The sequence below is a fragment of the Orycteropus afer genome, unplaced genomic scaffold (assembly GCF_000298275.1).
Source record: "Orycteropus afer afer isolate SDZICR_OR568_19922 unplaced genomic scaffold, OryAfe1.0 scaffold00167, whole genome shotgun sequence".
Taxonomy (NCBI): Eukaryota; Metazoa; Chordata; class Mammalia; order Tubulidentata; family Orycteropodidae; genus Orycteropus; species Orycteropus afer.
Window position 1 is genome coordinate 5,911,694 of NW_006921754.1, and position 16,037 is coordinate 5,927,730.

Here is a 16,037-nt window from a genome sequence, read left to right on the forward strand (position 1 = left end):
CATCACTCAAAGGAAAACCACAGACCAATATCCCTCAGGAATACAGATGCAAAAATCTTCAACAAAATCCTAGTCAACAGACTCCAATAACCAATCCAAAAAATAATTCATTATGACCAAGCAGGGTTCATACCAGGTATGTAAAGATGGTACAACATTAGAAAAACAATCAATGTCATCCATCACATAAATAAAATAAAGGAAAAGAACCATACGATAATATCAATCAATGCAGAAAGGGCATTTGATAAAATCTGACACCCTTTCCTGATAAAAACTCTCAAAAAACAGGAGTAGACGGGTAATACCTCAACATAATAAAGGACATATATGCAAAACTAACAGCCAACATTATTCTTAATGGTGACTGAAACCACTCCCCTCGCAAACAGGAACCAGACAAGGATGCCCTCTATCACCAATTCTATTCAACATTGTATTTGAAGTCCTAGCTGGGGCAATAAGGCAAGAAAGGGAAATCAAAGGCATCCTGCTTGGTAACAAAGAAATAAAACTATTCCTATTTGCTGATGATACGATCCTATTCATAGAAAACCCAAGAAACTCAGCAAAAAAACTACGGAACTAATGGAGAGATTTAGCATAGTGGCGGGTACAAAAACAACATAAAAAATCAGTTTGATTCTTCTATACCAGCAAAGAGATTGCTGAAAAGGAAATAAATCAATACCATTTACAATAGGTACCATAAAAATAAAATATTTGGGAATAAATCTCACTGTGGACACAAAAGACCTGTACAAAGAAAACTGCAAATCCCTATTTCAAAAAACCATAGAAATCTACATGAAAGGAAAAACATACCACGCCCATGGATAGGAAGATTGAACACTGTGAAAATGTCAATTCTACCCAAAGCAATCTATACATTCAATGCAATTAATCCAGATCCCATCAACTTTCTTTATGGATATGAAAAGATCAATCACTAACTTCATATGGAAAAGAAATGACCTGAGATAAGCAAAGCACTAATGAAGAAGAACAATGTAGGAGGTCTCATGTTCCTGGATCTCAAAAGCTACTATACAGCTACAGTAGTCAAAACAGCCTGGTACTGTTACAACGGCAGACATACATACCTAAGTGGAACAGAATTGAGAACCCAGAAATAGATCTATTAACCTATGGTCAGCTGATTTTTGAAGAAGGGCTGGAATCCATTAAATGGGGAAGAGGTAGTCTCTTTCCAATGGTGCTGGCAAAACTGGATATCCATTTGCAGATAAATGAAACAAGATCTGTACCTCACACCATACACAAAAACTAACTCCAAATGCATCAGAGACTTATATTTAAATGTGAACCTAAAACTATAAAGTTCCTCAAGGAAAAATTTGGGACAAATTTAGGGACCCTAATATATGCCATAAATAGACTGTCAAGCATAACCCAAAATGCACATAGAGTGAAAGATAAACTAGATGAGTTGGACCATCTACAAATTAAACTTTTTGTGCTTCAAAAGACTTTTCAGAAAGATTAAAAAAAAGGAACCTACAGATTGGGAAAAAATATCCAGCAACGACATACCTGGCAAGGGACTTTTCTCTAAAATTTATAGAAAACTTCAACACCGCAACAAAAGGACAAACAATCCAACTGAAAAATAGGCAGAAGACATGAATAGACAATTCACCAAAGAGGATATTCAGGCGGCCAACAAACACATGAAGAAATGTTCATGATCATTAGCCATTAGAGAGATGCAAATTAAAACAATAATGAGATACCATCTGGCCCCAGCACTAATAGCAAAGTTCAACAAGACAGAAAATAACAAATGCTGGCGAGGATGTGGAGAGATTGGGATGCTCATACACTGCTGGTGGGACTGTAAAATGATACAACCATTGTGGAAAGTAGTATGGCGATTTCCTAAAAGTTGGAGCTAGAAATACCATTTGATCCAGCAATCCCATTAAAAAAAACACAAACTCATTGCCGTCGAATTGGATCCAACTCATAGTGACCCCTCCTTGGGTTCCGAGGTGATATCACTACGGAAGTAGATTACCCACTCTTCCTTCTGAGGAGTGGCTGGTGGGCTTGAACTGCTAGCCTTCTGGTTAGCAGTTAAATGCCTGAGGTACTATGTCACCAGAGCCCCTAGCAATCCCATTACTAGGCATATATCCTAAAGCAGTGAAAGCCAGGACAAGAACAGATATATGTACGATCATCACAGCACTATTTACAATAGTAAAAAGATGGAAACATCCTAGATGTCCATCAACAGAAGAATGGCTAACCAATCTAATCTATTGTGTGTGTGTGTATATACACACACACACACACACACACAATAGAATACTACGTCAAACTAAAGAATCATGAAGAATCTGCAGAAGACCACGTAATGCGGGTGAACTTGGAGGACATTATTCTGAGTGAAGTAAGTCAATCACAGAAGGACAAATATTATACTAGTCTGTTACTGTAAAAAGTCAAGGAAAGGTTTATATATGGAAGGAAACTTTCTTTGTTGGTTACCAGGGGTGGGAGGGGAGGGGAGGAAACACTGTAAAAATAAAATAATATTAAAAAAAAGAGATTTAAACGGAAGATTTCAAAAGGCAGCTCAAAAAGACAAAGTAAAGCATCATGAAGAAATCTGCAAAAACCTGGAGTTACAAACTCAAAGGGAAGAACACTCTAAGCATATCTCGAGTTGAAAGACTGAAGAAAAAAGTTCAGGCTTGGAGTTGTAATATTAAAGGATTACATGCACAAAATATTGATGATGCAAAGAGCATTAAAAAAAGATGGAAAGAATACACAGAGTCACTGTACCAAGGAAGAACTGGTTGATGTACGACCATTTCAGGAGGTAGCATATGATGAAGAGCCAATGGTACTGGAGGCAGAAGTCCAGCATGCACTGAAGTAACTGGCACCCAACAAGGCTCCAGGAATTGACAAAACAACCATGGAGAGTTTCAACAAACATATGCAATGCTGGAGGTTTAAAAAAAAAAAAAAAAAGCCAAATCCAAACTCTGGTACTTGAGGTTGTGTGTCAATTTGGCTGAGCCTGGTGGAGTAGCTGGGCAGCTGGATGTAGTATTCCCCATGGTGAGACTGGCAATTTACTCCATGGTGGAATCTGCTGGAGCAGGTGAGTGCTGCTTTAGAGATGGGAGCTGCTTCCAGTATCTAAGAAGCAGCTCTGAGGAAGGTCTCTAGCTTTCTGGCACTCTTGAACCCTACATATAGCAAAGTTGTTGTTCACCAGCCTGCCATGCCCTGCCAATCTCAGGACTTCATCTGGATTTGAATTAGTTGCCTGCCATGTTGTTTGGCAACCCTGGGACTGTGCTTTTTACTTGTTGATCTTAGATTTGTCAGCCTCAGCAGCCAGATGCTGCCTGAGTAAAGAAAAGCCTCTAATTTTTGTGGGCCGGGAGCAGGAGGCAGAGCTGAAGCCCAAGGCTAAGGGGCTTTCACCCAGCCCCTAGAGGCTGAACTTGGACTTCTAGACTCCAAAACTGTAAGAGAATAAACTCCTACTTGTTAAAGCCATCCCATTTGTGGTATATTTCTGTCAGGGTGTTACTAGGTAACCAGAAAACAAATTCACTGCCATCAAGTCGATTCCATCTCATAGTGACCCCCTTTGGGTTTCTGAGGCAGTAAATTTTTACCCAAATAGATTGCCTGGTCTTCCTTCTCTGGAGTGACTAGTTGGCTTGAACCTCCAATCTTCTGGTTAGCATCAAATGCCTTGGGCACTATGCTACCAGAGATTCTCATTCATTTATGGCAAGACATTTGGAAGACAGCTAACTGGCCAAATGACTGGCAAAGATCCATATCTATGCCCATTCCAAAGAAAGGTGACCCAACAGAATGTACAGAAATTATTGAGCCATATCATTAATATCACATACAAGTAAAATTTTGCTGCCAATAATTTAAAAATGGTTGCAGCAGTATGTCAACAGGGAACTTCCTTTAATTCAAGTCAGGTTCAGAAGAGGACATGAAACAATGGATATCACTGCTGATGCAAAGAGTACCAGAAAGATGTCTGCCTGTGTTATATTAACTATGTAAAGTCACTCGATAGTGTGATCATAACAAATTATGGATAACAATGTGAAGAACTAGAATTCCAGAAAACACTTAATTGTGTTCATAAAGAACCTATACATAGAACAAGAGGCAGGTGTTTAAACACAACAACAGGATACTGCATCCTTTAAAATCAGCAAAGGTATGTAGAAGGGTTGAATCCTGTCACCATACTTATTCAATGTGTATGTTGAGAAAATAATTCCAAAAACTTGACTACATAAAGAAGAAAGTGACATCATGACTGGAGGAAGAATCATTAACAACCTGCAATATGCAGATGACACAGCCTTGTTTGCTGAAAGTGAAGATGACTTGAAGCACTTACTGATGAAGATCACAGACTACAGCCTTCAGTATGGATTACATCTCAACATTAAGAAAACAAAAGTCCTCACAACTGGACCAATGTAAAACAACACAATAAATGGAGAAGATTGAAGTTGTCAGAGATTTCATTTTACTTGGGTCCACAATCAATGACCACGGAAGCAGCAGTCAAGCAGTGTGCATGACCCAAGCCATGGTATTTCAACAGCCTCATACGTATGTGAAAGCTGAACAGTGAATAAGGAAAACCTCAGAAGAATTCATGCCTTTGGATTTTGGTGCTGGTGAAGAATACTGGATAGACCATGGACTGCCAGAAGATGGAACTAATCTGTTTTGAAACAAGTACAGCAAGACTGCTCCTTAGAAGCAAGAATAGCCAGACTTCATTTCTCACAGTTTGGTCATGTTATGTGGAAGGACCAGTCCCTGGAGAAGATGACTAAGGTTGTCAAAATCAGCAGAAAAGGGGAAGACCATCAATGAGATCGAACGGCTGCAACAATGGCCTGAAGCAAGGCAAGGATTGTGAGGACGGCACAAGACCAGGGAGTGTTTTCTTCTGTTGTCCACAGATTGCTAGGAGTTGGAACTAACTCGGTGGCACCTAACAACAACACATAAAACCAATAAGCAACATTACTCTCAGTGGAGAGAAACTGCAAACATTCCCCTAAGTATGAGTACTAGACAAGAATGCTTCTGTCACCACTCTTCTTCAATGTTGTACTGGAGGTCCCAGCCAGAGCAATAAGGAAGGAAAGGGAAATAAAGGCATACAAATTGATGAAGAAAAAGTAAAACTATCTCTATTTGCAGATGATATGATCCTATACATAGAAATACCAAGGACTATTTAGGAAAATTATTGGAACTAACTGCAAGATTCAACAAAGTGGCAGGAGACATGATCAACATACAAAAATCAGTTGGATTCCTTTACTTGAAGAAGCAAACTCTGAAAAGGAAACCAGAAAAACAATATTTATAATAATCACTTTATATAGAAAGGAAAGAGACCCAAGTTAAGTAAAGCACTACTTCAGAAGAGCAAAGTAAGAGGCCTCATACTCCCCAATCTCAAAACCTACGACATAGCCATAGTAGTCACCACAGCCTGGTGCTGGTACAATAGGAGATGTATAGAACAATGAAACAGAATTGAGAAGTCAAAAATAAATCTACCCACCTATGGACAGGTGATATTTGACAAAGGGCCAAAACTCATTAAATGGGGAAGACGTTGTCTATTTAATAAATGCTATCAGCAAAACTAGATACCCACTCGCAGAAAAATGAAACAAGATCCATATCTCACACCATATAATAAAGTTGAATCAAAGACCTGAATGTAAAACCTAAAACTATAAAGACCCTCCAATAAAAACTAAGGACAAAATTAGTGGCTTTAATATTTAGCTTATATACAATACCAAACTTGGCTAGTTTAAAAATAATAAAGTGGGTGAAGGGGAAGGCAATGTAAAATAAGGAAGATATCTGTTTTACAGATTGCTTGTTAAATTTAAAAATGTGGAAAAAAAATAGTAATAGCCTGCAATTTAGGAGCAAGTACAACAATGATTTGAATTGGTTTAAAAAATATTTAAATATGAAAAATAAGATAAAATAAAGGAAGAGAAATAAAAACACTAGAATAGGGTTTTAAAAATGTGCTTGCTTTGCCTTCCACAAAGGTGACAGTAGTTATTGCCAAGGAAAAGTAGTGATTACGGTCACTAATTCTTCCATGTACACACAGTCAAAAAGGAGTTTTAATAGAAAGTGCATACCTTCTCCTATGTTCTGTTAGAAAAAATTCTCTCTACTATGATTCTGTCAAAGTTAAAATAACTTATTTTTTATTTTCCTTGGGCCATATACCATTTATGTGCATAAGATGGGGTATAAGAGTTATTTACATCTTTGCTTAAATTTTGACACATTTTTATTTGAAATTCAAATAAGATTTATGTCATGATAGTGCTTAGAATATCAGGCAGCTTATTTGATCTCTTTAAATTTCTGAGATTAAATTGCATCTGCAGATGGATAAGAATAGTAGCAATTTTTAATGTTTTATATATGTGTCCAAGTGACCCAGGGAAGAGTCTTGACATGGTCTGAACTCTATTTAAATTCCTTTCAGATTTTGATATGTGTTTCTATTAAGCTAACACTGAGGCTGGAACATCAGCTCTATGTATTTTCCTAATTTAACTGGAAAAAAACGTTGCTCTTGATTGCATTTTATGATGATACCCTAATTATCTACCTAAAAATTCATGGTATTTAATGTTTTAAAACATAAAATTAGATTTTATCTACAAAATAAACATTCAATAATCCTAGGATGAGAAGCTTCCTGCTGGCTTAAAATAGATAGTGTTTATATTTGAAACAGGTTACAATTAAATATTCATTCATGCAGTTTTACATTTTATTATACTTTACAATAAACTGAGTCTCACCAAAGGAATTATTCTCTATGTTTTTGTAATTTTGCTGGAGTTATTTTCATTCTTTGAAAACACAATTACATTAGGTCAATCTTTCTATAACAGAGACATTCTGTGCATTATAATTTATAATTATTTATGGTCAGGTTAGCAGTTGAATACATTTTTTAAGAATAAAAAGTCTCTTAGAAAAAATGGAGAGAATTATTCAATCTAAGGAATTTATTCTAAATGTGCATAATATAGATTTTGAATCACAGCAATGATTGTCAAGGGATGACAATGATAAGGATAGGTCTAAAAAGTGAGGAGATTCAATAGTGAATAGTTTATGTATACAAGGCAGCAACTTTCACTCTTCGGAATGATTCTAAAATCAAATATTTATTTTGACAAAGAACCACACTTGCCAGGATTGCAGTGCACATGTTTTACATTAGCACATGGAGACAGTCTTAATGGATGACAGAAGGACCAAGCGGCTGGTGATGCCGAGTGCTGCATTATTTAGAACAAAATTTTTTACCATGGTGTACATTATTTATTCTCCAAACATCATGATCTTTTACAGATAAAATACACACACACACACACACACACACACAAAGGAATTTTGTGAGATGAAACCTGTCTTGTTTTGTTTGTCTGGGGTAACAATACTAAAAACATTTATTGTTACTTAAGAACCTCAAGAAGAAATACCTTATTGATTACATTATTTATTTATTTTTTTTGCTCTCTAATACTTCTAAAGTAAAAGCTACTATCATTTCTCACTTAAAGTACTCTACTTCATTCCCCTTCTCATTTGTCACTAAGCTTTATACATCCTACCTACATAAAACTTTGTATGGGAGCCACAGCCTCACCTGTGTTTCCATTGCTACTGCCTTAATGTGGTCCATTATCACTTCTCACCAGGGCCATTTCAGCCTCCAGTATACTCCCAGTCCATTCTTTATACTTTAGTTAGAATGACTTTACTAAAATTAAAATTGTGATCATTTTCTACTTAGCCTTCAAGGGATCACCTTTAGTTTTCTGGCTAGCATTCACCAGCCTCTCCCTCTGGGCTCTGTTTCTCCAGCCTCAGCTGCTGTCACTTCTCCAACATATCCTTCCCTCTCGATGTCCTGAACTACTTGCGGTTCTTGAGCTCACCATGCTATGCCACATCTGCAGCCACATATCACTCTTTGCATGGAAGGTCCTTTGTCCCTTTTCCTCATGACAACTTGCTTTTGGCCAAACTTATTTCTACTTCTCCTTCAAAACTCGGCTCTAAAGTACATACACATAATGGAGTATTATGCAACATTAAAGAATAATGAAGAATCAGAGAATCACCTCATAATGTGGATGAACCTGGAGGACATTATGCTGAGTGAAGTAAGTCAACCACAGAAAGACAATTAATATATGAATATGTTATTATGAAAAGTCAAGGAAAGGTTCACATAGGGAAGGAAATTTTCTTTGTTGGCTACCAGGAATGGGAGAAAATCTGTGACTTTCAAAAGGGTGTGGGAGGACACCTCAGCTCTAGCACTGCATTTTCTAACTGCTGTCATTGCATTTATCATACTGCACTGTTATTAATCTTTGATTTATGAGTTTACTATTCCTATTTGCGGGGCTCTGGTGGCATAGTGCCCAAGGCATTTGCTAACCAGAAGACTGGCTGTTCAAACCCACCAGCCACTCTTCAGAAGGAAGATTGGGCAATCTACTTCTGTAGAGATACCGCCTTAGAAACCTAAGGAGGCATCGTTATGAGTTGGAATTGACTCGACGGCAGAGAGTTTGGTTTGTTTACTCCTGTTTGAGGGAGTCTACCAAACAATCTTAAGTGACTTTGTATTCTAAATATCCAGATCATTTTCTGGCACATACTGAATGTTACTGAATTTATAGAAAATATTGCTACTGTTAACTTTCCAATAAAATTAATGAAAGTAAATCAAACACACAAATTCAAAATAACAAGGCTTTCCTAGTTGCTATGACAGAGGCTTTTGGACTTGGATTTGTTTGATATTAGGGAGACTAAGGCAGAAAGAAGAACTATCTCCACTAGACTTGGACAATGGATGATGACATGCAGTCTGGTACAGAAGGAGTGAGCTAAATATTTGGGGACAACCATAGCAGACAAAAGGAGCTCTGGTGGCATACTCCCTAAGGTATCTGACTGCTAACCAGAAGGCAGTTCTAAACCCACCAGCCAGTCTGCAGAAGGAACACTGGGCAATCTACTTCCATAAAAATTTACCACCTTGGAAACCCAAAAGTGGGTTACTATGAGTTGGAATTGACTTGATAGCAATGATTTTGGTTTGGTCTGATCACAGAAGACAAAGCTAACAGATGGTGTTGTCAGGAGATCTAGGTAAGTAAGTCAGTAAGTAAATAAGTCAGTAAGTAAATAAGTCAGGCTTCTTTGGGGGTTAGGGGTGGAAGCAGACTAGAGATAGAGTGGAACGGCACCAAGCATTATTTATAGAGGAGATCATGATAGTCTGATATGCATGAGTAAGAAATTGGGCAAAAAGTCAATTAGTTTCAAGTACATCTGAAGGGAATGATAAGGATTCAATTAAAGGTTTGAGTTACCACATTATAAATTCAGTGCTGGAAAAATTAATCACATCAAGCTGGAACCTCATTTTTAATGCAACTGAGGCACTGGGCAAAATAAGTCTTTTAGTTACTGATAGTGAGATTTCAGGTAGGAGTGTGGTCAGAAAAAGAAGACAGGCTTTCTGACTGGAGAAGTCAAAGATCAAAAAGATAGAACTCATCTGAGGCTGAAACTCCTGACTGGACCAGTCTGTCATAGCAGCTGGCTCCCACGTAGACAGTCCCAAGAAGCTGGGGAAAACCAAACTCACTGCCTTCAAGTCTCATCTGACTCATAGAGACCACTCCTTGGGTTTCTGAGGCAGTATCAGTATGGAATTAGATTGCCCAACCTTCCTTCTAAGGCGAGTTTGAATTGCCAGCTTTCTGGTTAGCAGACAAATGCCTTAGGCACTACGCCACCAGAGCTCCCAGGAGTTGGAGAAGTCATTACAAAAGACTAGAGATGGGTCAGGTGGGATAGAATATTGACTGGAACACAGATTTTTTTTTCTTGATTGTATCATTCTATAAGGAAAAAAAAAAAATCTATCATTTGTTCATGTTTCACCAAATTATTTCTTCTTGTCATGTCCCAGGTTTTGTATTTATTTTCTTGAGTACTAATCTGCTATAGTATATTCTTTGGAGCTGTCAGCCCCTGGGCTCAATTCCAGAAATGGTCAAATGTGTTTATTTGTGTTATTAAAAAATGGAAAAGAATACATTTCTGAGCTCAGACAAAGAGAGATATATGATTATTCAGGAGTTCTGATTAGTTCAAACCATATGAATTCTTAGTAATTTGAAATCTTATGACAAATAATGGTAAAGAAAATGAATGGAAGGCAAACTTTTGATTTAAAAATGTATTACCAATAGGATGCTCACTAATGAAAAAAAAAAAAGATACCTTTCTGAATACTAAGTATGAGCAAGAGTTAGTATAAGCTATGTTACACAGCACAGTTTTGTGATAACACTACTACAAGTATATTGAGTATGCCACTCACATAAAGTAAAACTGAATTCCTCCAAATAAAAAGCTTAAAAGGTAAATGCAAGTACCCTGGCAGCGCATGTAAACGGCAGCAGCAGACCTGAACACCTACCTACAAAGTAAAATTTATCACAGTCAGGAACATGTGAATGATCCTGATTACTTGTCAATTGAAAAAAGATGTTGAGTGAAGAAATTTTCTTTCTCCTCTGTATCAGTAATCAGATTCACTCACATATCATTGATTCATAGATAGCACTAGATACTTATTTTGAATTTTCAAGTGGCTAGTGCTTTTGTAAGTGTTTCTGTTACAAGTACACTCAACTATTTCTCCTTTTCTCTGCCTGCTGGTCCTACCAGTTTTAGTCAGGCAAGACTCATGAGATTTTCTTATATAGGCTCAGATTCTTTTATCAATGCTTGCTATATTTAAGGAAACACTTTCCCCCCTGTACAGTGGCATAGATTATTTGAATGGTCAGTATATACTCACAAGCTAAAATATACTCATTTTACGCACAGAACAAAGGTGTTTTCTTAAACGAACATGCAAACAACTTGAGATGATTCAATTATGAAATACCTACATGCATTTTCCTGCATTGATTCATTTCCTTACAGAAGTTTGATTAACAAAATATCCACAAAATTTGTAAGTTTCAGATGGATCCTTGCTTAAGCTTTAGACAGTTACCTAATTTCAAATGTGCAGAAATTGGCTAGAATAATTTGATGCAATCCCTGAAAACAACATCATTTTTAATTTTCTGCAAGTTTAGAGACTAAGAGATAGTTTAATACTGGAAAGAAAAATGACATGGCAAAATAATTTTAATATCTACTATGTAATTCCAAGTAAGAAACAATTCAGGCATTAAAAGGTCACAAGGATGCATTAGTTGTAAATATTCTCCTTTTATATCCTCAATATTTCCTATGATTTTTTCAATCATTCATATGAAATTATTCATAACTGATTTGCAACACTGTACAGGAGGTATTTTCTCATTTTCTTTTGGACAAATATCTTCAAAGCTCCTATACTATAGATACTAACAGAGTAAGGGAAATGAAATGCTAGTAGAGGAAAATAATAGCTACTATCCTACTTCCATAGTGATACTGCCTCGGAAACCTAAGGAGGGGTCACTATGAGTCGGGGCCGACTCGATGGCAAATAACAACAACAACATCTTGAATCAAACAGTGCACAGAGGTGAATGGTTCATCTCCTGATTATCTAAAAAATTCCCTTAGAATTTTATTCTTCACTACAGATCACTCTGTAAGCATTCTCTAAATGGGGAAAAAAAAAGCAGCAAAAACAAAACAAAACAAAAGCAACACCTTATCGAGAGTAACTGTCAAATGAACATTTATTAGAAACGGACTGCTTTATTGACTGATCAGCAACTCTGGAAAAACATCTCTCACACTGGCTGTTTCCTTCAATAATCATGTTTTCCTCTCTTACCTGATAGGTGCACCTTTGGCCTGTGCTGGTCTCAATAATACAGTTATTGTAGTGGCAGTTTCATTGAGAGAGGCATCAACTCCTTCGTAGTCAGGTAAAGTTGGAGCTGACAAGCAATTAATGAGGAAAAAAAGTTTCAATCAATTAATAGTAATATCACAATTCAATATGAATAAATAATCCTGACTTAGCGGAAGAAATAAATTTAATACTTAATTATCTAAAATGTCCACATGGAAAGGAAGAAACAGTGACATCAGAAGAAAGTAACTTATCTGAGAGTTATTTAGGAAGCAGAATCAATAGACGATAAATATTACACATGTACAACATGTATATGTCTATCAATCTACCTATCCATAACCAATCATCATGCTTCCACTAACGTGATTTCACCTTCGTTTACATTGCTTTAAGAATACTGAATATAATATAATTACCCTCAAATGGTAAAAAACAAATTATTTCAATAATTCCAAGGATAAAAACCAATAAATTATCTCAATAATTCCAGTGATGATGACAATGATACTATTATTTTATTAGACCTGGCTGTATAATAATCAATATGGTTAATATCCCTTCCTTGGATGTGGTAGTTGCAGCCAGGTTTTTAAAGTTTAAATCAAGTCTTAGCATTAATATGTGTGTGTGTTCAATGTACATATGTTCAATGCTCTCATTTTTCACAATTTTACATAAAAAAGTGGTAGATAGCATGTGCGAGTGGTAACAAATGGTTAATATCTTGGCTGCTAGCTGAAAGTCCACTGAGGGACCTCAGAATAAGGGCTTGCTGGTCTACTCTGGCGGGGGATGACAGGGGGGAAGCCATTGAAAACCTATAGTGCACAGTTCTACTCTGACACACATGGGCGGCCAGGAGTCAGTCAATGCCTTATTTATTTTACCATATTTGAAAGTAAAAATTTAGATGTAAAACAATTTGGAGAATGTGTAGCTACTTTTTTATGTAAATGTTACAGATTGAGAACAATGACACATCTCTTCTAATGCTATTATGTTGTTGTTGTTGTTGTTATGTGCCTTCAAGTCAGACCTGACTCATAACGACCCCTCCTTGGGTTGCCAAGGCAGTATCACTACAGAAGTAGATAGCTCAACCTTCCTTCTGAGGAGTGGCTGGTGGGTTTGAACCACCAGCCTTCTGGTTAGCAGTCAAGTGCCTTAGGCACTATGCTATTATAGCACATCACTAATATTAATGCTTTGTAGAACTATAATGAAAATGAATATATACAAAGAGTATCTTGGATTCAAAATCAGTGTTTTAACATTAAATGCCTGATTCTTTGAAATATTTATTATTTAAATTTTCCTTCTTTATATATATATATAATATATATTTATTGTAGTAATCTTAAATAAGTAAGATAAAACACAAGCTAGAGTAGATTTATGGCTCGTTGTAATGCTAATTTCTAGCAAGTATTTAATCAAGTTTAAATTATGATTTGACTGAAGGAGAAATATCTGTAAACAATTTAGACAAATGTAAACTATGAAATTAGGGGCATATTAGATGAAATTTAGTTGTATTCTAGTTTGCCAACTTAAAATTGTTTTACACCTTTTCATTTTCAGATTAAATGCCTACACATTTATGTGAGATTGCTAAGAAAGAGACAAAAGCATGTACTTTTTTTAAAATTACCAGAACATCAGAAAAACTGGAACAGAGACAAAGTATGCAGTACTAGAGCACTAGTTTAAAGGTTTTCTGGCACTCTTTTGATAACTACCCATTTAATAAAGGTGTGATGCTACAGTATTTACCAACTCCTCAAAGATATAATAAGGTCTATTTGTGTTTATAATAAATTTTGGAAAATTTGAATAAAGATACAGTATTTTTTAAAGAATGCTGCCAATTAAAAGTTACTATTTGAGGTGTATTTAGGTTAGAACATATAACAAGACAGTAATTTGTATTGAAAGGATTCTTTAAAGTGTCTTCCATCATGTAAAAACATATTAAAGATTCAATAAGCAAGATAAACTACTTTTTGTGTGAATGTGATTCTCCACCACATGCTGTTACAAAACCAGGAGCACAATTAACCCTGTATGCACTTCACTCATTTGAATACCTGAGATATTGGTTGTCACATTGATGGATGTAGCTGGTCCAAAGCCTTTGACTGTGCTGGCTCTTATGAAAAACTGGTAGGTGGTCCCTGGGTGAAGATGCATAAAGACATGGTGTGTACTGTTCCATAAATTTGATACAGTCTGGGGTGGTCCAGCCACTGGAACTGCAGGATCAAATGATCTTATGCTGCTATAGCTGACCTGTTTTAAGAAATACATCTCCTATTACATATCCAGGCTAAATCATGTTACACTGTAGAGAAACACTTAAGTAAGATAGGATGCTAGATAGCTTCTCCCTGGAGTAAAACATATTTTTTTTTTCATCTCTATTCCTTCTCCTTTTTGATATGGTTATCTTCTATCACTATGTATGTATGTATGTATGTGTGTGTGTATCCATCCATCCATCCATCCATCCACCCACCCACCCACACATGAACTTAGTTATATTTCACCAAAGCAATATATATACCATTTTCTTCCATTAAAAAAATATTAAACAACACTTAAATATAAACATATAATCATTTTAAATCTTACAGCTATGGACTTCAGCACAGATGAAACAGAATTACGCTATTATTAATATTTCTATATTATTTCTTGAAAGTACACAAACTTCATAAAATTATCATTCAGGAATGCTCATATAGTCACATATTATAAGACTATGCTAGTGATTCCCATCATCATGATGTACTCCATTCTAAAATCAAACCCAACCCACTGCTGTTGAGTTGGTAACAACACATAATGACCCCGTAGGACACAGTAGCACTGCCCAATAAAGTTTCCAGGGCTGTAAATCTTTGAGGAAGTAGATGGCCACATATTTGTCCTGTGGAGCAGCTGGTGGGTTCGAGCCATTGAGCTTTTGGTTAGTAGTTCAGTGTTTAACTACTGTATCGCCAGGGCTCCTGATGCATTCCATAGCCACTAGAAATTTAGGCATTTTATATTCTAATCAAAACTAACTACCAGGAAGAGAATTACACATTTGTGCAACTGAAATGACCTTTTGGTTCCTTCATTTTAGCTTCTCATATTTGAAAACAAGATACTGATTTATATTCAGAGTTGACTTGTAGCTACAGATTAGTCAGGTTCATGATACATTTTCTTTTTTTCTGTTTTTGATGTTCATTCCTTACTCTGAAACAATTGACAGTCAATGGTCTCACATAAATTATAATATGAAATATGAACTTCTTAATTTTATATAAAGGAAAATCAGATTTTTACACATGATCTTTCTTTATAACCATCAGTAAGTCTGTTTTGACAAGGCTGACCTTGTTCCCCTAAATAATGCATTTAAATACAGAAATCTGAAAATTGTAAGTACTAGGAAATACTTGTTTTATTAATTCTCAGTCTTGGGATCAAAGAATCTGTAAATCAAAACAGAGGGAACTAAGAATGATTTTAATCTCCTAATGCCCTCTTATTTCTTTTCCATTATTTCCCTGTTAACTTTTTCTTTTTCTCTCCCTCTCATTCCTTCCATCAAGATTTCAATGATCTTTCTTGTTCTCCCAATACCTCATATTGAGTGATGATTCCATTTGGATCCAAAGGTTCCTTCCAGTTCAAGAAGATCTTGTTTTCAAAGGATGTTCCTTTAAGAGATTTGACGGGTACAGGGCCAGGCACTACAAATAGATACATATTTTGGTTAGAAGCTCCTCACATCAGAAATGGAACTGACTAAATAAAGAGAATCAAAAATAAATATAAAATAAAAAGAATGAAAATGAGCGTTAAGAAAAAAATAAGCTGTAAGATCAGTCTTCTGACTTTATTTTGATATATGGGAATATAAAATAAGCCTATAAGCCTCTGAAACAGAAAATTTATAAATGCAAAGTTATTTTTATTCAAAAGAATATACTATCACCTCAGAGAGTTGAATAAATTGTACAGTCTGGTTTTCTCTGTTGTA

The 16,037-nt window shown here is 36.0% G+C and overlaps 1 protein-coding gene across 1 annotated transcript in view; it reads right to left on the reverse strand.

The window, feature by feature from the left end:
- PTPRK (protein tyrosine phosphatase receptor type K) overlaps positions 1-16,037 on the reverse strand; it is an 867,169-nt gene that overhangs the window by 190,293 nt on the left and 660,839 nt on the right. The window contains exons 9-11 of the mRNA XM_042781758.1: positions 15,638-15,747; positions 14,092-14,293; positions 11,981-12,086 (exon numbers count right to left, since the gene is read on the reverse strand). Of these exons, the coding sequence (XP_042637692.1) occupies positions 11,981-12,086; positions 14,092-14,293; positions 15,638-15,747 (418 nt within the window). The remainder of the gene's footprint in view (positions 1-11,980; positions 12,087-14,091; positions 14,294-15,637; positions 15,748-16,037) is intronic.